General features: G+C 43.1%; 2 protein-coding genes across 7 annotated transcripts in view; both read right to left on the reverse strand.

Moving 5' to 3' along the window:
- Positions 1 to 864: 864 nt before the first annotated feature.
- LOC135409989 (regucalcin-like) lies at positions 865 to 14,222 on the reverse strand. Of its 2 annotated transcripts, XM_064646219.1 has the most exons (7): positions 10,587 to 14,222; positions 7,196 to 7,364; positions 6,534 to 6,716; positions 4,659 to 4,874; positions 3,053 to 3,184; positions 2,241 to 2,395; positions 865 to 1,299 (listed from the first exon to the last, which is right to left on the reverse strand). In XM_064646219.1, the coding sequence occupies exons 2-7, from the start codon at positions 7,359 to 7,361 to the stop codon at positions 1,249 to 1,251; spliced, it is 903 nt and encodes a 300-aa protein (XP_064502289.1). In that variant the 5' UTR covers positions 7,362 to 7,364; positions 10,587 to 14,222; the 3' UTR covers positions 865 to 1,248. The 2 variants fall into 2 exon arrangements, with proteins under 2 accessions (XP_064502289.1, XP_064502290.1); XM_064646220.1 differs by lacking the exon at positions 10,587 to 14,222 and having other exon boundaries at positions 7,196 to 7,633.
- Positions 14,223 to 14,352: 130 nt separating this feature from the next.
- Positions 14,353 to 24,013, reverse strand: part of LOC135409978 (regucalcin) — an 84,551-nt gene continuing 74,890 nt past the window's right edge. For 4 of the 5 annotated variants that reach the window (XM_064646197.1, XM_064646201.1, XM_064646199.1 and 1 more), the window contains 5 exons: positions 22,405 to 22,587; positions 20,909 to 21,124; positions 19,295 to 19,426; positions 15,424 to 15,578; positions 14,353 to 14,699 (listed from right to left, as the gene is read on the reverse strand). In XM_064646197.1, the coding sequence (XP_064502267.1) occupies positions 14,649 to 14,699; positions 15,424 to 15,578; positions 19,295 to 19,426; positions 20,909 to 21,124; positions 22,405 to 22,587 (737 nt within the window). In that variant the 3' untranslated portion in view covers positions 14,353 to 14,648. Of the gene's footprint in view, positions 14,700 to 15,423; positions 15,579 to 19,294; positions 19,427 to 20,908; positions 21,244 to 22,404; positions 22,588 to 24,013 lie in introns of those variants that run through there. The other variant, XM_064646200.1, reaches the window with a different exon arrangement.

A 24,013-nucleotide genomic window follows, 5' to 3' on the forward strand; every position in this document is an offset into this window, starting at 1 on the left:
ATCCTTGTGAGACAGTGAGTACTTTCTCCCTGCTCAAAGAGTCTGAGGGCTAGCTCAAGGCTTTGAATAACAGGGGTGAAAAGGTCAAATACCTCAGAGGAAGACACTGAAAGCTCTGGTCTGGTAGATGATGCATATTATTGACTTCTTTGTAACATCATGAAGTGTCAGCATTAAGGATCTGAAAATGTATGATGTGCTGTGTACCTTTCCAGGCAGTAAGAAGATAGCAAATTCAATGAAAAGGCTAAATTTCACTGCCTATCTGCAGGTCTCAAGCATTCTCAAATACTGAAAGGATCGCAGTGGTTCAGTGAATCCAGGATAGGGTTGGGTCATTATTTGAACAGCCTCTAAAAATACATCTTGATGTTGTGCTTTCTGGAGGAGACAGAAGGGGAGGATCTGAAGGTAAAAAGGAGGAAGGTACTTGAAACAGGAGAGGAATAGCACAAGAAGAAAGGGAAGCAGGAAAGCGAAGCCATGCGTGCAATAAGAAGACATGTAAAGCAAAGGGAAGTCCATGTGTATGGGTGTAAATATGACCCCTGACAGGGCGACTCTACTGAGCATCCTTTTTTGTATCCTGGTAGCTCACAGCCTGTTTGTGCACTGACTGTGTATGGTCAGTCAGTGTTTTCATGGTAATATCTGAATGTAGAGAAAAAACATCTGTAAGCATTCTTTTAAATATATTTGCATAGTTGATTTTCAGCAGCTTAAATGGTGTCTTAGAGGACAGCCTGGAAAAAGGCTAACAAGGATCTAAAAGTAGAACCTGGATACGACAGATGGGTCTGATCATCAAAAAAAACCCCACCTCAGGGGGAGTCCCACAGCAAAAGAACAGTCCAGTTCAAGTCACCACTCTTAAAATGTTTATTAAAATCTGCCATATCATTGCTGGTACATCACTGTAAAATGAGGAGTCATATTCCGCTTCGGAACTGCATAGACTTGAAAATCCAGAGCTAGTCGTCAGAAAGTTCAACAAAACTGCGCTTCTGCATTAAGAGGTTTATGGTAAGTCACAAAAGCTATCAAGCTGTAACACAGATTACCTCTCTAACCTATTGCATCAAGCCATGGGCCCACAGAAGAAGAAATATCTTCAATTCCAAACAAGCACACTCCCAAATGTGGGCTTACAAATCCTCACACAGATAAATTCTGTAGTTCATTTGACTTCTCCTGGTCAGAGTTACTACAAGATGCAAGCATTTTGTTGTTGCTATTTAGTGTCGGTGGTCAAGCAGCATAGAAGTTCTGTGGGATCCCTTTCACACCCAGGCCTGTTATCTGTTAAAAAAAAAAAATAGATAAGAAAGAAAGGAAAGAAAGAAAGAAAAAGAAAGAAAGAAAAAGAAAGAAAGAAAGAAAGAAAGAAAGAAAGAAAGAAAGAAAGAAAGAAAGAAAGAAAGAAAGAAAGAAAGAAAGAAAGAAAGAAAGAAAGAAAGAAAGAAAGAAAGAAAGAAAGAAAGAAAGAAAGAAAGAAAGAAAGAAAGAAAGAAAGAAAGAAAGAAAGAAAGAAAGAAAGAAAGAAAGAAAGAAAGAAAGAAAGAAAGAAAGAAAGAAAGAAAGAAAGAAAGAAAGAAAGAAAGAAAGAAAGAAAGAAAGAAAGAAAGAAAGAAAGAAAGAAAGAAAGAAAGAAAGAAAGAAAGAAAGAAAGAAAGAAAGAAAGAAAGAAAGAAAGAAAGAAAGAAAGAAAGAAAGAAAGAAAGAAAGAAAGAAAGAAAGAAAGAAAGAAAGAAAGAAAGAGAGAAAGAAAGAGAGAAAGAAAGAGAGAAAGAAAGAAAGAAAGAAAGAAAGAAAGAAAGAAAAAAGAAAGAAAGAAAGAAAGAAAAAAAGAAAGAAAGAAAGGAAGGAAGGAAACAGATAACTCTCCAACTGAGTATAATGAAAGCATTTAAATGTTGTAGAACAAATATTACAGCAACAAACTCCTATGTCTAGGGTCCCCTGCTTCAAGAGGAGCCCAAAAAGAGTAACAGCATGGAGTTTTTTCAAACTCCTTAAGGTTAAGATCACTAAGATTATCAAGCACCACTCAATAATTTTGCTAATTTAAATGTTATCTGCGGCCCTTATATGTGGTCCTTATTTCCAAAAGAAGTCAAAGTAATTTTTAATATGCTTTGCCCATTCAAGACAAATGTGAGCTTGGTGAACACCAACACACTCTCAGAATACGAGGTTTGGCAGGTCCGATGTATAGAAAGAAAGAAATAAAATCTGCTCACCTTGAAAATCTCTCCTGCGTGAGGTTCCTTAGCTAAGGTGGCCTCGTCCAGTCCATCGTATGCAGAAGTCACGTACATTTCTGAGTAGTCTTTTCCACCAAAGCAGCAAGAGGTGATCCTTGGAGTAGGCAGCCTCACAGTTTGAATTCTTTTTCCTGGGAAAAACATACAATTGTTTTCTAATGTCCATTTTCTAGGAAGCATGTAATTATGAATGTATTATGAATGTAATTATGAATGTACTGTGCACGGCACAGATGTGGGACTTACCCAGAAGGCATCTCCCCTTCAGACAGAAACCATATTCTAAAGGATAGTTTGTGGGGATATCAAATTCATTCATCTGCCTCATCTCTAACTAAATTTCAGGCTCTCCCCCATATCTGTGGGGCTTCACTTCCATTTCTCAAAATGCAGCAATGCAGTATGTGAGGCCAGGAAGGGCAGGAACACATGATCTAGGATGGCCATCATTCATTCCTTAACAGCATTTCCTAGTTAAACATTCAGTTAAACAACACTAAGATTTTTTTTTAAATTGCAATAGATATGCAGTACACTTTTTTTTTAGCTATATTATTAAGAACAGTGTGTGCTGCATCAGCAAACCACGGGAGCAGGGGTACCTGGCACTGGGAGGCAGCACAGGGAGCTGCAGTCTTTACATGATCGGGGACTGAACCAGGAATGTTCTTGGCAACCCATGGGGCAGAAATGGGCAATAAATTACACCTTCTTATCTCGCCTCCAAACCATTCTTCCTGGCTGCCATTCCTCTCATGTTCATATGCACATGCTGGTGGAAGTCTTACCGGTCTCTGGGTCTATACGAATGACTCTGCCGCCATCAATACAGGCCACCCAGAGCTTCCCTTCTGCATCTATGCACATCCCATCAGGCATTTGCTCCTCCTTTTCTAGATGGTACAAAAGTTTGGGGCAGGCTGTGGGAAGATACAAAGCTGGTGTTATGTGGGTTGCTACTGATTCTGTATCAGATTCCAGTCTAACATCTTCCATGCTCTTGCAAACAGCTAAGTTCATTTTCCTTGAGAAAGACATTCTGCAAAATGTACATCACATATGCATTTTGCAGACTGTTAGAAGCCAGATTTAGCCTTTCTTAGGTAGAAACAAGCCCCCAGCAAAGCCACTGCAGTTTGGGATTGTACTGAATTAGGGCTCCTATTATTTTACCGAGAGAAGAACAAAATGCTCCCATCTCCCTTGTGAACCCACTTGCTACCTGCCACAACACGAGTGCTGCCAGTGCAATAATTTTTCCTGGACTTTCATTGGTCATGGCAGCCTGGATATGTCACATAAATAATGACATGGATTTAAACATTGGTGATAAGCCATTGGTCCCAGCTAAAGATCAAGAACTTCACTTTTTAATGGCCAACCAAGCAACCAGTTTTGATTAAGACTGGATGCCAGCTGCTAGTGGTCTAGGATGCAGTGCAGATGGATTGGAGGGCATGTGCATGGTCCATGGAGCAGGGCCCGTGGGCAGTGGACCACCTGCACTGACCCAGCACCTTCTGGCTATCACCACCCAAAAAGAGACAGTCACAAGCCTAGCTAAGGCTAGGAAGTTCAAACACATGACATTTTTGTATTTTCAGCAGGGAAAGTTGCATAAAATCTTCTTTAGAAATCTTATATCTTAAAAATCTGTAGGAACAGACGTTCTCAGCAAAGTGAAATCTGAGTGAATGTAGTTATTTTGTGTAATTTTCAGCCGTGATTACACGAAGTCCACACTCATTAGAGTACAAAGGTGGTTCAGCCTTTTAAACTCGCATGGAGTATATCAGGCTGATACTGCACAGAAATATTTCACAGAGTTTTGAAATGAAGTTATATCCATTATTCTTGCACCTAAATTTTCCTTTTTGTGGATATAATAAAAAATGTTTACCCAGAAAGTGAGTTTAAGTGAAATTTGCCAACATTTGAAGGCAATTTTAATTTCAGAATTGGGAAACCTCAGTCACAATGATAACTTGATCCTCCAAATACCTTTCTGTGATATATATGCATGCACATTCTCCATCTATATTTATGGAGCTAGTACAACCAAAGTGTTCCAGTAGATGGCACTCAAGAGTAAATAGCATCCTGCAAACCCTCTCATTCCGGAGTATAAATGGCTTGTTCCCTAGAACTCCTTGAATGGGTCTAAATATGAGCCATCTCTCCAGATGAAAGTAAGCTGAAGGACTGTCAAAAGTTTGTTAACCAAATACACCTGATAAGTAGCTAAATTTAAGAAATACCACAGTCAACCTACTGACAAGTCGTAAGCAGAAGATATGAGATCTGTCAAACAAATAACCACATCTCACAGGCCCAGGTCTTGCTGCAGAAAGAGCAATAGAGCTACTTGTCACCAAATTTAAAAAGCATGTGTACCAATCTTTCCAGTGTGCACATCATAGCTGAAGGCATGGACAGCGTATGTCAGGCTGTCAATGTGAAAGAAGGTCCTGTGGTCCAGGGACCAATCCAGACCATTGGAGATGTCCAGCTGGTCTAACTGTTTTATTACGGAATGGTCAGGGAAAAGGGTATAGAGAGCTCCCTGCCGCCTCGCTCGGACACCTGGTGCTGTCTCTTCAGCCATCGTACCTGAAATGGAAATGGGAGCACAGTTAGAAGAAAGCAGAAGCTTGTTCATCATGTTAATCAAAACACTCCTCTGACTGTTACCAAGAGGTCCTAGGGAGAATCACAGCATTGTGATTTTTTTTTCTTCCTAAAAAGAAAATATTTTTAGGAAGAAATTCTTTTCTGTGAGGGTGGTGAGACACTGGAAGAGGTTGACCAGAGAAGGTGTGGATTCCCCGTGCCTGGCAGCGTTCAAGGTCAAGTTAGACAGGGCTTTGAGCAGCCTGGTCTAGTAGAAGGTGTCCCTGCCCATGGCAGGGAGGTTGGAACTAGGTGGTCTTTATGGAACTAAATGGTCTTTAAGATCCTGTTTAACCCAAACCATTACAAGATTCTACAATTTTACAGTTCTATGATGAAAGGTCTAACCAGGCCCTGAGAGGTTGATGAGAAGGAGGAAAAGGAACACATCAGAAGCAGATACCTCCCACAGAGCTGATCCTGGCCAGTGAAAGGATGAGTTTCTGCACTGCCATGAGGTTTAAGTCACAGATACCAAAGACCCAAAGGAGCATCATGACACACCAGGGGTTCAGGTTCTGCTCACAGTACAAGCTAAGATGCAGGCAAGCATCATGTGCTCTTTTTTGCTGTTGCTCTTTGTAAGCCACTTTCATCATTTAAATGGTCTATGATCATAAAATACAGGTGTACACCATGTGCCCGAAATCGACGTCCAAGCACTCCTTGAACTCTGGCAGGCTTGGGACCATGACCACTGGGGAGCCTGTTCCAGTGCTTGACCATCCTCTGGGTTAAAGATGCTTTTTGGAATACCCAACCCTTCAGGAGGCTGAGGATCTCTCCCCACATCCCTGTTTCCCACAGGCTAACTGGGAGAGGCTGCATGTGAAGGATGCAAGCTGCAGCTCATGTTCTGTTCTAGAATCACAGAATATGCTGAGTTGGAAGGGACCCACAAGGATCATCGAGTCCAACTCCTGGTCCTGCACAGGACCATCCTCAAGAATCACACCATGTGCCTGAGAGTATCATTCAAATGCTTCTTGAACTCTGTCAGGTTTGGTGCTGTGACCACTTCCCTGGGGAGCCTGTTCTAGTGACCAACCACCCTCTGGGTGAAGAACCCTTTTCTAATATCCAACCTAAACCTCCTCTGACACAACTTCAGGCCATTCCCTTGTGTTCTGTCACTGGTCACTGCAGAAAAGAGATCAGTGCCTGCCCCTCCTCTTCCTCTCACAAGGAAGTCGTAGACTGCGGTGAGGTCTCCCCTCAGCCTCCTCTTCTCCAGGCTGAAGCTGCATCCCTCTCTATACCACCAGAAAACTTCCCACCTACATGAGCCTTTCACTGGCTTTTCACCTTCTACAGAGGCAGGTGTTTGACAAACATCATCCACCAAGTAGCAGAGCCTTCCTGTTGGATGGCTCTTGCCAACAGCCTCTCTCCTCATTTAGGTCAGAGAATGCTGGGTCCCTTTCCTCCTTCATCGGGCAGTAACTGAGCAGAGCATTTGCAAAATGGCTCATGCTTGTGACAGTGGGTTTTGTAGGGAACTCAACTGAGGAATCAATAACAAAGAATAAAATGCATTATATAAAATACACTGTAATAAGTTTCCCTTTGCTCTGGGGGAAATTTCTGCCAGGAACTTACCAGCAAAAAACCTCCCCTTTGGATCCACTTTCCCATCATTGAACCTGTTGTTGGGTTTATCCTGCTCGAGCTCAAGGATGGTGGTGACTGCCTGGGTGTCCCAGTCCAGAAAGGCAAACCTGGTTCCCAGGGCAATAACGTAGCCCCCACACTGCCGCAGTGCCACCGAGCCAACACGGGCATCTGTGGGTGAGAGGGAGCAGAAGATGACAGGTAGCTCTGAGGCCATCGGTCAGCACTCACCGAGGATATCTGGGCTTCACTGGGACATCCCTGACCTAGGAAAGGCTGAGTTGATGCTAAGATCCTTCTCCCCTGGGATCATTAGCACATTTCACTAGCTCTGTGTTCCAAAGATTTTCCCACTTTCTGGGCAGACACAGTCATTAGGACTGTATGTCTGGCTCTGCAGGTCCCAAATGAAACATGCATTCCCATTTGGGCTTATCAAGGGCAACATGCACATGGTCCTCCACACCTGAGCACACTCCCCTCTGCTCAGCTGGCTTGGGCCACACCGTGCTCAGCAACACGCTGTGGGAGGACAGGGCATGTGGCCCCATGGAAAGTAAGGGACACCACTATGCTGCAGGACTCCTACTAGGAGGGATGGATGGGGCAGACAGAGTGACTGCCAGAATGAAGTGAGTACAGACTCTTACCCACAGACACGCTCTGCACCTCATTGGTGATTGGGCTCCAGCGGCAAACTTTCTGTGAGTTAATGTCTACATAGACAAGTGCGTTCTCCCTTTCTTCCCAGACCGGGCACTCTCCCATCCGGTTCTTCTCCTTCACGACAGACTCGATTTTGATGGAGGAGGACATGGTCTGAGGGGAAGAGAGTTAATAATGGATTTAATGAAAAGCTGTCATGTTATGCTTAAAAGCAGAGTTTGTAAATGGCAAAGCACTCCAAATCCCACATGACAGAGTAATTTAGGAGGTTCCTATGGCATTTCCATGGCCTCATGGCTGGAAATGAGCTCAAGACACCAAAGCTTCTCCTTAGCAAAACTTTCCTAAACCACAGCTGCTGATGAAGCACCTGCCTCCAGGCAAGGGAGTGCTGGGCCATGGCCCTGAGCTGGCACCCAGCTGTTGTCCCAAGGGTCTCCCAGACCACAGGGAGCAGCACAAACAAGTCAGAATTCTTTTTGTGAGAAAACAAGGCTCTGCCTTACCAACGCAGATGCGCTGGCTTTCTCCACAGGAAGACATATATGTACCCGTAACACCGACTGCTGTCTGCCACCAGGGCCAGACCAGGTGCCTGTTCCCACACCAAGTCAGTGTGAATATGCAAACACTGAGGAAATCTCCTGCCTTTGAAATCCTACTGTTTTGCTTTCTCTCTAAGCATTTCATCTTCATCAGCCCCCTCACCACCCCCGCTTCATCTCCAACCCCTGCCACAGACTCTGAATTTCGCCCCATGCCAGGCTGCAGGGTGTAATTACCCCAGTTGCTGCTCTGGGGGCAAAGACACCAGTGAACCTCTCATTCCATGCATCTGCTTCTGCCAGGAGCTGTTCATGCCCTAACTACCCCATCCCCCTGTCCCCATTGCAGCAGGGTGCCCACAGGGACACCACTCAATCAGCCACAGCCCTGGCATGGGGTGCACAACCCATCAGGTTTGTGTCCAGAGCCCACTGATGCCCTCCAAAATAGGGATCCTGGGCTTGCCCTGCCCTTGCTGTGGAGTGGGATGTGAGCAATATCCTCCACCATTCAGCTCTTACAAAAGAAAGAGGCCCACTCGCTGCCTCAGTCACCGCTAATACTAATGGAGCCGCATCCCACCAGCACCCAACAGCCTCAGCACATTTTTTCCACAGACTGGGTAGATATTTCTTGGGAGGCAGCCAATCTCTGACATAACATTAGTCCTAGGGATTACTGTATTCAAGCAGGCATTGTTTCCTAGTAGGTGAGCTGGTGATAAGGTTTACAGATAATTAATTAGCACTAATGCACTTCAAAATATGTAGGAAGAGCCAGTCAATCACTGTGAGTGGAAATGCCAGGGCTGGGGCACAGGATCTTTCCTGAAATGAGTCACACCACCAAGGTAAGGTTCAAACGACCCCATCTATCAACTATATCCCACTCCCTTCCAAAAAACCTGGCCACAAGAGTCCGGGCAGCAAGCTACTCCACACAGGCAAACAGCATCAGTCTAAAGTGTAGATGAGCATATATAATAAGATGCCAGGTTTTAACCTCCTTAAACCTGTTAAACCATGCTCAAGCTGGCGGAGTGAGTTTCTCTTCGGTTAAAGCTTTGTGTCATGTGGCTGCCATATGTGGGACCCGAGGCTTGGAGACACAATGCTGACTTTATTATATCATGACTTGGAAAACACAGAGTTGCTCTCACCCCTGTGGGAAAATGGCATTCAGCAGCAGCCCGGCAGCAGTGCAGTTCCTGCAGAGGCAGAAAGCCTCCAGATCTGCAGCAGCCAGTGTGTATTTGTCTTGGCCATTGTTTCATTGACCTAACCAAGCCTTATTAAAACTTTCTTTTCTCACCAGCTCCTGTTTCATTTACATTCTCCTTCTCCAACTTCCGTAACACCAAAATAGGGGCCTGCCAGATAAGCTGTGGTGAAATACTGATTCACAGCCCATCCCACATGCCACATGAGGAGTACACAATCACACTATTGTCAACTGTTTCACAAGGCACAGTCAGGGGAGAAACCAACCTGCCTGCACCAGCTGTCTGCTCACCCCTCTCATGTCCCCCCAGCAATGCTGTGGAGACTTGCCCTGTCCCACGGAGCCTCAGTGTGTGTCCTCTTTCCCTGTCTGCACATTCAGCTTCAGCATCTATCCCCTTCGCCAAAGAAATAGCTCCTGTGTGTTACTCCAGCTGTGGAGTTTTTCACACTGATGAATATTTTGGTTCAAATAATCATCAGCCCTCCCCTTTTTTAAGAAGAGGGCAATTGGAAGGGAAGACTTGTGCTTTGCTGGCTGAGGCTTCACTAGATTTTACAAGCAGATGAAAATGGAGGTTTTTAACAGGAAGGGTCGTCATACCGTAAAAGGCTGCACTGCCCTCCAGAAGAGTCCCCACAAACTGGCAGCCCTGGTCTCATCCTATCTGTGTCCCCCTTCCACCCAGTGGTACACCTCCTGTCGAACCCTCTCTGTCAGCACCCTATGGAACTTTGCAGCAGAAGCAGCAGCATTTCACCAAATACATCATCTCAGAGGGAAAAATGAGGTAATGACCCCAAAAACCCTGGTTCAAAACATCCCAGTGTAATCGCTCCCCAGGCATCCTGCCACCTGGCACCTTTTTCTGTGGCACCTCACACCCTGCTTGGCACAACATTAACCCATCAGAGATGAGCGTGCAAGGAAAGACAAGAGAAATTCCAATCAAAAAGGATCAAATCCCACCATATTCTCCAGAAACAAAATCCCTGCAGAAAAACATGTCACATTCACCCTGCCTATATCCTCTCTCCAATATTTTGTTGGCTTTACAGCCTCCTGGACTCATGCCTAAACCCCTTATGGAGACTAAGGGGCTGACGGGTGTCACTGAAACATTTTCCAAGTTAAACTGTTTAAAGTTACCAGAATTTGGAGACCACAAGAAAAACTTCCTGTTAGAAATGAAAAACTAATGTAAAAACATCCTGTCTGCTCTACAAACTAAATCCTCTCTCTGGTAGCTATTTGAAAATAGCCTTTCTAACTTCAGTCCACATCTCTTTCCAAATGATCTGGACAAAAATTGGTCATTTCAGTATCCCCAAAAAGATATAGGTAAAGTACAAATTAATGACTGGCCTTAAAACATTTCTTTGCTGTTTCCCTCCCGTTCTCCCCCCCGTGCAAACACACAATTCATTTTTCATGACAAGCTGAAGTTTGAATAAGCAGGCAGACAGCTAAAACTTTTAATATACAAACAATTATCTGCATAAACCAAAGAATTTTAAGAACCCTTTTCCCCTCAGTCAAGCAGATGAATATTTTTACCAAGCTGGAGGACACCTATGCGAAACTCTGCAGTTCATCACATCAACGCACCTGCTGAGGACAATATTGCAAGACCTGAGTTGGTGACTCTTTTCCAGCACTGGTCCAATGAAACTGGCTGCTGTTTTCAGCGACGGTTAAAAATGTGCAACAGTTGATGTTATCTGCATGGAGCAGGTAACCTTTTACATTTTGTATTCAGTCAGCAGTCACATGAATGATGAGGCAGGGACCAAAGCCCTTCTGAATGGTCTGGTTTGCAGTGCCAGCAGCAGGACATGTGATAGGAAAAAATCCTTGCTCAGTGTTTTTCTCATGTCAGGAGAGTAAGAGAGGAAAACTGAGGCATTGCACCATTCAGTTGCCCCAAGGGCTAGCCCAGTCTTCCCAAATTTAGGGTGATAAAAGGGAAGGTTAACGAAAGATGCAGGGGAGGGTTTTGTAGTACTCTGAGTGATAAAGAAAAAAATATTCTTGTGATTAGGGCTTATTAGCATCATTAAGACTTGGCTCCTACTCCCATCTATGCCACAACCTTCTTGTGTGTGAAGTCACCTGCTCTCCTTGCAGGGCTCCTCACCTTGAACATGCAAAGGCTGATCTCACAACAGCAAAGAGCTTCAAACTGCTGCCTGTAGCACACATGCGGAAGGACTTTTACCATCCATGGCAAATGCCATGGATGCTGCAGAATGGCAATGTCTTGTTTGCCTTTCCAGAAGTTGGTCACTTTAGGAGGAGACACATCTCAAAGACTTTGTGGATGTTGTTGATGAGTGGTGCAACTCTGCAGTAGCAGGTGCATATATTTGCTAGGCAGCCAGCTATTCTATTAATTGTTTCCACAACATAAAGAGCCTGGTCCTGCCATGCACTTTGTTTGTTTCTAGCGTTGCTGGTTTACAAAGCAGAAGTTTCTAGTGAAGTTGGCCAAAGGCAGCCGTGCATCCCTGTACCACTGGCTGACAGCATTGTCTCCTTCTGGGGTAGCTTCCTCTCTCCCACTGCTCTGATCTCCTCTGATGCAACTCTTATGGCTTCTTTTTATAGTCCCTAGTTTTTATCAACATAGAGTAGTTGGGAGAGCACATCAGGATATTAGCACAACACATAGTGTGGTATTTAAGTAACTGTATTTGTCTTCTGTCACCCACAGGCATGTGCTCAGATAATAGCTCAGAATTTGTTCCCGTGGCTTTGCAAATATTTAGTAAATCCATTGCTCCCCCTTTTTCCCCCACAGCTCCCCAAAATATACTTGTGCTTCTTATTCCCCTTGAGGGTCCATCCCATCTTTCAGTAGTCTAGAAACTTGACTTTGCCTGTTATTCGATTGTCCCGATCTCTTACAGTTTTTATGTACCTAGACAGTCATCCTCCCTCTTGGAGATGACAACAGACATGGTTAGAGTTAATGAAGACACAGCTATTAAAAACCCCAGGCAGATACAGGTATAGCTACTCACCCCAGCGATACCCCACTCAACAGTGTTGTTCAAAAGTGAAGCCAAGGCTTATCTCTTCCTGGCTTCACCCTTTTGTAGGAAGGGTCTGGTCCCTCCCCTGTGCTCAAGATGGGAAAAACTGGAGCTCCCCAGGCAGTCAGTGCCGCCTGCTTTTATTTCAGCAGAGCTATTTTGCCAGCAAAGGATTACATGAGCTTTCTCCACCTTGGTTGGGAATAACTACGCTTCACCTATGACTATAGATTTTGGTCATGAGGGTGAAAAAATCCTTCAGGGCACAGCAGCTGCTCCTCCTGATACAGCCTTTCCTGTCACTGGGTTCTTGCTCAACCCTAATTGAAATCAGTGCTGGTCTTTGATCAAAGAGTTGAGCGCCATTAATAAGCAAGGGATTAAACAAAAGTGAGGAAGCCTTCCTAATTGAGGGAACCAGCAACCGCTCAGTTTGCCAGATCCAGTGCTCTGTCATGGGACTCAAAATATGCCAGCAGCACCAGTTTGGGCTCCTTGGGGCTGGGGCGTGGAAAGCAGCTACAGCCTCTGCACTGGAGGCTGCGTTGAGACGCGCTCCCAGGGCATTTCAGCAACATTAAAAATACAACTCTCCTGGCAGAGTTGGCTCTTCCTGCTCATGTGAAGCATAGGAAACCAGCATAGCAAAGCGCAGCAGGTGATTTTGCAGAAGGGGGAGGTGGCATTCATTTGTAAAGTGTCTGCAGCAGCTTATTTTACCTGCCTCTGCTCCCATGCACAGAGACGTGTTATTCGGATGTTTGCCCAGTGCCACCCACTCACAGATGGCATGGATGAGGGATTCCAGCAGCCACATCCTCCCTGTGTTTCATGGGTGCCTCTTGACCAGCTGTGATAAACTAATCTTTGACCAAATCTTTCATGCCTGTACAAGCTATTGCTCTTACTTTTCTAGTGTAGCAACAGCAACAGAAAAAAAATTGGCATTTTTTTTTTGTGTTGTGCTGGCAATCACCCTACTGCCACTGTGATGGTGTGAGGGTGAGCACAGGTACAAAACTTCAATAGTGACAGCAGAGGGAGCTTATCTGTGTTTATGCCCACTTATTTTCTGCTGCATTTCCAGATCTCCATTAGCCATCAACCACAGCAGCTCTTCAGCACGGTTCCTGAGCTCCAGTTATCTCAGGGTTCATCACTTCCGTGAGATCAGAGCCCTAAAATTGCCACATTCATAATCATCCTCAACTGAAACTTTCTCAATAACGTGCTTTGAGATTGCCTTGTGCAAAGTAAATGAAGGATGGTGGACACTCCAAAGAACGAGCCCCCGCTTCCTGCACTGTCTCACACTCATCTGCCCTGAAGTGGGGCTGCTTAAATCTCTTTTTTTCCCAACTGCTGAGACATTCTCCTGCAGTGTTTCAAGATGGGAAACAGTGACATGCACAAAGTCACCTTTGAACACCAAGGCCTCAGTGTGATCCAGGGGCCAGGCAGTTGAGTCACCCACTGCACACTCGAGGGCACAGCAGGTAAGCCCATCCATCAGAAGCTAACTCAAACTCCAAGGCCTGCAGAGATGCACTGGCAAACCATGGTGTGCTGATTCTTGGAGCTACCGGGAGAGAAAACACACAGCCACTGGCCCTCGTGGCAGTCAGTTGCTGGGTTACTCTCTCACAGATGGATGGGCACAAAGCAAAAATCCAGTTTAATTTCTAACTGAGATACATCACAAGTTACAGCACACACAGGCCTGAAGTTACAGCAAAAAAGCAATCAAGTAAATAAACCTTTCATTTACAACAGGTGCTGTGAAGAATTTGTAATAAAACTTCCTTTTCCTCCACATTTGAAACAGTGGCCATTTGGGCACACGGGCCCACCTTGCTTCTCTGGGTGCTCTGGGGGAGTTTGGTTCAGGAGGAGGTATATGCAGATTTATGCACAAATGGTCATGAGTGCTTAACGTTTTCCTGTCATCACGGATCTCCCCAGAATAGGCTGAGATCTTCAAAGGATGGACAAAGATATGGTTCTTCACCCCAAGCCTGGGTTTATAGTTAACAAATGAGCAACATAGTGACATGCACTGGGAAGAGATGGTGATCAGTTCCAGACTGAGTTAATTTAAGCACAGCCACAGCTGAGGGCTCTAAAAAGAAAGCTGCAGATGCACAGTGATAGGTATTAATGTTTCAGTTGTTAAGAATATCATGGGACAAATGAAGTTACATTTAAAGCAGTGCTAAGACCACCAAAGGGGATTCTATAAGAAACTTCAAAAATATGTAAAAGAGACAGTACAAGTCTCTTGTACAATCAAGAAATCAATATAGCATAAGTTGCAAATGAGATGGAAGAATAAACAACTAAACGATATTAAAATATTTTTAATCATAAAATAGAATTACAATAGAAGCTTATTAGGATACGAATCTTTTTAGCACAACAGGAAAAAGTACCATCACATATTTAAAGTAAATTTAAAGGGAGAGAAAAGATCAGTTTTAAAATATTCCATGTATTTCAGTAGTTTTTCATGCTTTCTTGATGAACTATTATAATGGTGTTATGGTTTCAAAGCAAAAGATGCTGAACACCAGAATAAGACCTTCAGACTTGTCCTGTGTACATCAGTCTTCTCTAATACATTCTGAAGAGTGTGTATTTAACCTGCAAATGGATATGGTGGGACTCCTTTCACCCCCAGTCCTGTTATCTATTAAAACAGAGAGAAAAAAATATTAGAGTAATAATCCACCGTTATCAGACACTTGCTTTCCTTGCACAACTGGACATGCTTTAATTTGAAAAGGACTGTGTACTCTAATTTGCCCTCCTATTTTATTTTGCACACATCAGCACATCACAGCCAGGAATTTCAACACATGCTCTTTCTCTAAAGCTCAATAATCTCAGGTCAGAGTCCATCCCCCAAAGGCCTCTTCTCTTAGATACTACTAAGCCTTAATTCTGCAGTTCACAATGTAACCTTCAGCATGCACACAAAGAAGAGCAGGGCTTTAAAACAAATCCCAAGGTAACAAATTTTTTAAGAGGTAATTTAGTTATAATTAATGAGAAAGTAAATAAAAGTGGATCTGTCATTGATTAAGACACATGAGTATTTACCCATTCTTTCCACAACAAATAGAAAATGCAAACAGTGTTGGGATAGTGATAAAGAGGTGATGGCACAGAAAATTTACACTATCAGCATTGTTACAAAGTTTAAACCCAAAACTATTTTCAAATCTCTAAATGCATTTAACTTCCTCATACTGCAACAGGAACTAAAAATACAAACAATAATTTAACATATATGACCAATCATCAAACAACCGCCCTTTTCCTGCTTCCCACCACTCCAAGTGGCTTGCTACCTGTAAAATGCAGGAGCAAAAAAATTACAATCTAAAATTACAGCAAAAAGCATCATTCACCTTGAAAATCCCACCAGCCTGTGGTTGCCGTGAAAGCCACTCTTTATCCATCCCATCACTGGCAGAAGTCACATACATTTCTGAATAATCCTTTCCTCCAAAACAGCAGGAAGTTGTTTTGTCAACTGGAAGTTTCACAGTCTGGAGTCTTTTCCCTGGAGGAAAACATGCATGATGTTTCCTGTTTTTCTACTTATAACAAGAAATTTAAACAAATTATTGTGAATAACCTTTGTGGAGCCAAGTGTTCCTCAGAAGTGGGAACCAGGGCAGGGGGAGGACCCACGCACCATAACAAGGAAGAAACCAGACTTCTGTGACAAAGTCACTGATGATGTATCATTTCACAAATCTCAGTTATCACAAACAAATCCCACCCCAATCCCAGTCTGTCCTCTAGTTAAACACAAACATCCAGCGCATCTGAGCTCGTCACCTAGACTGCCCAAGGAGTCAATGGAAATGAGATAAAATTCCTCTCTAAAACAGGTCACATGAATCACACCCTAGACCTGCTGACTTTTCTACTTTTAATTACAAAGGCAGCCTGGAGGGAGTAGACCTCGTGCAGCACTGTGGAGGCGTACCTCCTGCTACACCTCTAGTGCCTGCAGTTAAGGAAGATTAATTCCTAGAACTTTTTCCTGAAATTTCAATAGCCTTTCAAATCAAGCTTGCATAAAATAAGGATCATGGGACATGTCTGAAGTTTAGGAGAAACTAGTGCTACCATAACTAATATTACTCATTTATTACATCAACAAATAGCTACTGTCTTAATTACAGTGGTAGTGAACAGACTGCCTCCAGCCCTAACCAGAAGGCTGTCAAGACACCTTACAGCAGATTTTTCTAAAATTCTTGCTAAACCTGGAGTGCTTATTCCCATCAAATTTATTTTACTTACCTAGCATTGAATTTCTCTTTCTAGAAATAAGCTAGAGCACATGAATCTCTTTACAAAATCTGTAATTTCTCTGCTCCCCCAACTGCATATATAAAGGGCTTGGTCCCCTTACAGTAACTAACTTTACTGATGTGTTGAAGTAGTAACTTTGATGTTGGGAACCCCAGAAATTGGCTGAACCCAGTTCTGGGAGAAAATGGGTGGGAAGTGCATTCAAAGGGAAAAAAACATGGACTGTGAGAGAAGAGGCATGAGCCCCAAAGACAAGGGGAGAGACCCTGTTGTGTCTCAGTGAGTAACAGCCTGGAAGATATAATTTACAAAGCTCTGAGATGAGCAATGTCTCCCTGGAGATTCAAGAAAATCTGCACCTGGATGCTCTACTATCTACCTGAAATATTCCTTTGTGCTTAGTATCTACAGAAGAGAGAAACTTAGCAAATCTTTTAGACACTAAAATTCAAAGGATACTAAAAACATTCACTAGAAAGAACTGTAAAATATTTGGTTTAAACCGGATATTAGAAAAAATTTCTTCACTGAAAGGGTTGTCAAGCATTGGAACAGGCTGCCCAGGAAAGTGGTGGAATGATCATAGAATCACAAGAGTATTCTGAATTGGAAGGAAGCCACAAGAACCATCAAGTCCAACTCTTAAGTGAATGGCCTCTGTGGGGATCAAACCTGTGATCTTGGCATTATTTAGCAGCATACTCTAACCAACTGAGCTAATCTCATGTTCCCTGAAATGTTCAAAAATGTAGATGTGGTGCTTAGAGACATCGTCTAGTGGTGGACTTGGCAGTGCTGAGTTAATGGTTGGACTCAATGATCTTAGAGGTCTTTTCCAACCTTAATGATTCTAGGATTCTAATTAAAAGACATGACTGCACAAGAATAGCAGGTCACCAAAAGGTATGACAAGGCTTGCCACATACAAGTTAGACATCCTTTTTGAGCCCTTTGCAAACTTAGTGGGATCAGCCATCACAGTCTTTCCCCGTAGCATATCCTGAATCTAAAGGCAGCAACCACCTGTGCTAAAGAAGCCTAGACCTGAAAAGTGGCTTCACCCTGAACCTCAAAACCTTCACTTAGGTGAAGATGCCAAACAAACAAGTTTCCTCACCCCATCTCCCAAAAAATCCCCCAAGGCTTTAACATCGCTAAAACTTGAAAATCCCTCATGTGTTTTAGATGAGCTCTTTATCATTAGATATATCTGCAACTGGCTGTCAGCCATTCAAGCCACACTTAATAGCTCTTTTGCATTCAAAGAGCGGCTTTCATGGAATTCTCTTCATACATGTCTTGGGTATCTCCCTAAATAATTACAATTTATTCAGAATTCAGCAAATTGCAGATTTTTAGAAATCACTTTAAAACGACAGCATGGGATATCCATGAAAAAGGTGGCTCTTTTTGGCATGGACACTGAACCTGTGAAACTTTGTACTACTATTCCCTGCAGATGTTATGAGTTTTACATGGGTGAGGGGAGACAGACAGGTTCACAGAAGAGAAATGCACTGGTACTTATCAACACATCAGTATTTCATCCAGCTGTGAGCATAATTAGAGACTGGGAGTGCACTAGGGGTATGTACTCTGCTGTCAATATTCTTAGTATCCCTATGCATTTGCTTATGGCCACTATTCCCTCTAGCTTTCCCATAAGAAAACGCCTCCAAAACAGAGAAGAAAAACAAGTGAAAAAAGGAAGAAGGTGAAGGCCAGCGAGGAAGAAGACAAACAGTGAACCAGAGAGGAAAAATGAGAGTCGACTGCTTCAGGAGGGTACACAGAGGGCTGGTGGATGTCACCAAGGAGTACTCTGCCCACCAAAGGGGAAGGATGTGGGACCAGAAACGAGTCCCAGAACTGCTGATATCTCCCAGATGGAGCTTCGTTTTCCTAAAGCTGGGGTGCAGACTCTGCAGAACAGAAGTCAAGCAGATTGGCAGGACCTTGGATGGATAGAGATCAAAAGGTGACAGGGAAATCACAGCCTGTGACTCAAGTAAGAGCTTCCAGTAGAGTCAGAAGTGAGGCTGCAGCCTGACCTGCCTGGTGCACATGTGCCAGTGTCTCTGTGCACTGCAGAGGCAGTATGCATCAAGGGACACTGGCATCCCTGAATCTGCAGCCCCACAAAACACTAAGCCTTCTACTAGACTCCAGATGCAGCTCAGCGCAGTTGCTTCTCTGCTGCATTATGCAAACTTGTGTTTCCTGGGATCTGTCAAAATCACACTCCTATTCTCACCCACTGCCCCCTTGCAGGCAATGGGGTTCAGCTTCCCTTAAGTGCTTTACATGCGTTTTTTACCCATAGTAAATCATCTCTGGCACACCACTAAAGTCCAAATGAGAGTAGGAATGAACAACAGGCTCAGACAATGGGCACACTCAAGATGTTACTATGTGAATGACAAAATGCTGCAGAATTAATGAAATATTTTTAATTATTTTCAACAATAAAAAAGATATTGTTGGCATCAGTGTCATGTGGGAATTGTATTAAACTCAGTAGGCCATCCAAAATAATATAATATGCTGAAGAAACAAGGCTCAAAAATGGCTTTAGTCATCTTTGATATTTCATGGCTTATTCATTTACATCATTTATCGATGAAGTAAACACTGGTCTTAAGTTTGGAGGATGTAAGAGAATGCCAATTCAAACAACTCGCAAGTATAATGATGATCTCCTTAGCAACTTTACCTTTTCCAACACAACAGATGCTGGGAACAAAGAAGACTTATTTACAAAGGTAATTTTTGAGAGCAGCGGCATGAAATTGTTTAAAATAATAATTAAAAAAAAAAAGTAGTGTTTTTAAAAAGAGCAGATATATCATTTCTGTGGAGGGGGGGGGAAACCCTCTCATTCTTTGCTTTTATTTCTTCTTTTTTTTTTTTTCTTGAACACAAAGTTCCAGTCCACCTTTTGCAAGGGCTTACCTGTCTCAGGGTCAAGACGAATCACTCTCCCACCATTATAACAAGCTACCCAAAGTTTGCCTTCTGTATCAATGCACATCCCATCAGGAATGCTCTCCTCTTTTTCCACTTTGTATATACTCCTACGGTTGCCTGCAGGGTAGGAAAAAACACACAACTGAGCGAGACAGTTGTTAAAATTTTTATCAGTCACAGCCCAGCAAGTTATTTGTACTATTATTTTCAAAAGCTGTGCTGAAGCCTTGAGTTTTTTTCTTATAAAGGAAATAGATTGTGTCTGCTGCTCTGTTTGTTTCCTGAGATAGTTGTTTCCCAGCATGAAAGCCTGTGGATCAGTTTCTATCCACTGAAATTATAATCCTTTTTTCTGGCATTATTTTCTAGTGCACCACTCATGTTCCCTACTTACAATATCAAATGAATAACTGAATAAATTAATGTTACATATATTAATAAAATTAATTACTTGTTCTAAAAGCAGTTTGGATAATTTGAAGTATGAGTTGCTCCAACTGGAGACTTTTCAAACAGATTGCTGCAACAAGCCAATAATCACTATTTCAACACAAAACTGACCTTCAGATCTATAAACTCAGAGTTTATATAAACACAAGAGCTAGGAAAAGCATCAATTTCAAAGGCATATTATCAACCTAAACCCAAACAAATCTATCTGAACTTTTATCCATTGTTATTAAAGAAAATTAAACACAAGTTTCTAACATTGTTTATTTTATGCTCTGACAACTTCAATGTTTCTCATATGCAGCAATATTTTTAATGAATTTCCTTTTTGCTCCTGGGGATTGTCAGATTGCCATAGAAAGACAGAGAGTGAAAGAGAGAGAGAGAGGAGAAGCATCCTATTTCCTAAAGAAAAATTCAGTTGTAAGCCATAGCACAGAGACACTGGGACAGGATTCTATGCCCAAAATTACTTTAAATTCAGTTTTAAAATTCAACATCAAATTGGCTAGGTTCTTTTAAAGTAAAATACTGCAGTCCATGTACTCAAAAGCAAATTATTAGTCCAAGTCACTGGAATTTTTTCTTTTGCCCAAGCTTGCAGAAGCCCTTCAGGCATTGTTTTGTTTTAAATAAAAGAAGGAAATCTGAGTTACTGCTTTCCCATTGTTGCCCAGTTCTTTCTGCAGAATCTTCATTTAAAAGCTTATATTTAAAAAACAACAGTGAAAAGTGAAAAAAATATTTAGAGAAGCTGGCAGAGGTTTTGTACAAGACTACAAGATGGCCTATGCTTTCAGTAGCAAGAAACACAAAGCCACAGAAACCTAGACAAATGAGAAACACTCTGCTGGTTTTAAATTGGAAGATCAGATATGCCTTGTGTTTAGTAACAGTAGTACAGATCACTACTCAAACTGCCATGCAATTTAAATACTTTATAGAGCTACCAACAGACCCTGACTGGTTTGAGCCAGGAGCCTATGCAGGCGAAGATAGGCATTAATATGGCTTCTGTTGTTTTGCCCTCAAGAGGTTACTGAAGAAGCACTCCCAAAGCTCTGATCATCTCTATATAATAACCAGAACAGGAACAAACATCACAATCTTTAGGCACAACCAATTATTTTAGAATACAGTCATTCATACCAATTTTTCCAGTTTGGAGGTCATAATCAAAGGCATCCACCGAATAGGACAAGCTGTCGATGTAAAAGAAGGTTTTGTGATCTAGCGACCAGTCCAGCCCATTGGAAATGTCCACCTGATCAAAGTGCTTCACCACTGAGAGGTCAGAGAAAAGTGTATACAGAGAGCCCTGGTGTCTTTCCAGCACGGCAGGCCGAGTCTCCTCAGCCATTGTACCTGTGCAGAGCCAAAGGGGAGAAAGCAGGTTCAGAGCGAATGGACTCTCCTCCAGGTTTGGTGGCAGCCCCTCGCAATGATGATAATCACAATGTAGAAGGGAGCAGCGCAGGGGGCTTCTGAAATTTGAGGAAGAAACTGAGTTAAAAGCAAAAGAAAGGTAGATTTCTGAAGTGCTTGCTTTCAGCAAAAGATGACAGAACATAGTCTCTGGGGTTTTGTTGAACTGTGGCAGAAATAGTGTGCAGCGTGATTCCCGCAAAATGTTTTATTCAGTCATTCATATATTAAGAAAGGTGTGGCCAGCATTTAACTTCCCACAAATCTTAATGTCTTGTAGAGCTGAGAAACTGGAAAAAAATTACCTCCTCCCTCAATGAGTCTTACATTAAAGCCTCTTCAAAAGCAAATCTCATCTTTGCAACTTGAAGTTGGCAGCTGAGACTGGCTCTTGAGAGGCTGGGTAAATGCAAGCTAAGGTAAGCTTGGGGACTGAACTATAGAGCAAATGCACAGAACGGTGTTTTAAAAAACAGAACAGGATCACAGACAGCTGAGGTGGGAGGGCACCTCTGGAGATCATTCAGGATCACCTCACCCCCTGCTCAGCATAGGGTCAGACACCACAGGTTCCTCAGGCCAGTGTTGGGTCTTGAAGATCTCCATGGATCAAGACCCCACAGCCCCCCTGGACAACTTGTTCCGCTCTTTGATCATCCTCAGTAGAAGAGTCTTCTTATGTACATACAGAATTTGCTGATTTGTAGTTCGTGCCCACTCCCTCTGGTCCCATCAGTGGCACCACTGAGCAGAGCCTGGCTCCATCTTTTTTTTTACTCCCTCACCACCCCCCCAAATCAGGTACTTATACACAGGTATGATCCCCCTGAGCCTTCTCTTCTCCAGTATAAACAGTCACATAGTTTTTAGAAATACAATCTATAAATTCTGATTTATGAAGAACAAAACACACAGTATAATAACTTGCTAACTGGAAAAGTACTTTCTATTGGCACCCTGAGAGTATTCAAAACAAGCAGCCAACAGGGAGAAGGCAAAGCTTACGTCTTAAACTAGGCAGACTTTGAATAGTGTGACTCTTTTTAAAAAAACAGTCCTGATTAGATGGTGCCCAGGTGATACAAACAGATTTGTAAACGGGATTAAACTCTGAAGACAAAAAAAACCCCCACCATTTAAGTATGAAGAAAAACTTGCTGCATCTTCAACTGATCACTGCATCTTATCACCAAAACCTAACGAACCGCCCTGCAGCATACCTGCGAAATACCTCCCTGCAGGATCCACCTTGCCATCATTGAATCGGTTATTCGGTTTGTCCTTGTCCACTTGAGTAATGGTGGTTACCTGCTCCTCTTTCCACTTCAAAGCAGCAAACTTGGTTCCCAGAGTGATGACATAATCTCCAGATTTCCGAAGAGCCACAGAGCTCACAGGAGCATCTAGAAACAGGGTGAAATGGAAAAGAGGGATGTGCTATGGCAAGACATTTCTGCCCACTTTAGACATGCAAACTGAACTCAGTGAAACCACAGGCAAGAGAAACAACCTACTTTTCTACCAAACAAATTGAAGTCCAAATACATAGAAACAGATTAGGTCATGCTAAGAGTGCATACTTAATGTATACAGCAAGTTGCTATGAAGGGTATCACCATTTATTAGGACATATAAACTCAAGAAACTTAAGTATTACCACTGCTCCCAGGAGCTATAATCATTACCAGCAACTGGTTCAGCTAGATGCTTAAAAAAAACAACCAGGCATTAAAGGGGGGACAGGGCTTTTTACATCAGGTTACTGTGTGGGTTCCCCCCCACACAAAGGAAAAATCAATTGCCACAAGAGCTCTGGAGCAACTGCCTTTGTTTAGCACAGCTCCTGCATAAATCAGCCCTACATTGATGGAGGCAAGAGTATCTCTGCACTGGGACAGGCCACACTGGGCAGGAGAGCCGCTCCCCTGCACCACACTCTGCTGTGCAGTTCAAATATGCCTCCAGCAGCACGAAAACCACACCAAGGAGTGGCAGAGCTTCCCAAGAGTTAAAGGGAAACAGAAAACTAGTGTATACTCCACAGTTAATTTACACTCACTTGAGCTATTATGCATAAAACCTCAATTGCAGGTTATTATAAAGGAATTAGTAAAAAAACCCAGTGAAGATAACATTTCTGTAAAAGCTTACAATCAGATGCAATATAAGGAGTAATAACTTTAGGCAGGGCAATAAAGTCTGGTATAATATTTTATATACATGAGACTAATCACCAACTTAATGATTAACAAAAATAAAACATTTTTTGTATTTATAGCTTCGCAGGGGTATAATTAGGTAATAGTTTCACAAATACTTATAACTACCACCAGCCACCACTGTTGCCAAGAGGAACTGGTCCTTTCTGGCTGTTTGCTCATGGCTCGGGATGTCCCTTCCCTTTGGAGCCCTGGCAGCGGTACCGCTGTGCCAGAAATCTGAATGCTATTTACTGCCAGCACTTGAGATGCCCACCTGACAGCAAGCTCAACTCCAGCAGCTCCATGTCCTAGGGGTGTGTGACCCCACTACGGAGCCTGCTGGTGGTCTGGGCTCATTTACACTGGGTGACTGGGTGCCAATTCTTCTTCCTGTGCCAGCACAGAGGTCAGCAGAGTCCCATCAGCCATGTGGCACCTGCCACACGTAGTAATTTTGCTGCTCTTTGGATTGCCAGTAACCACATCAATACAAGTGCTTTTCTGCCTGTACCACCAGTAGGGCCTCTGCTAGCAGAACATGGGAACACAACTCTCCATTTGCTTTCCCAGGAAAACACCTGGGGCCATGGCTCCCATAAGCCCTTTCACTTGGGCAGCCCCCAGGGCC

This window comes from Pseudopipra pipra, chromosome 2 (genome assembly GCF_036250125.1).
Source record: "Pseudopipra pipra isolate bDixPip1 chromosome 2, bDixPip1.hap1, whole genome shotgun sequence".
Classification (NCBI taxonomy): Eukaryota; Metazoa; Chordata; class Aves; order Passeriformes; family Pipridae; genus Pseudopipra; species Pseudopipra pipra.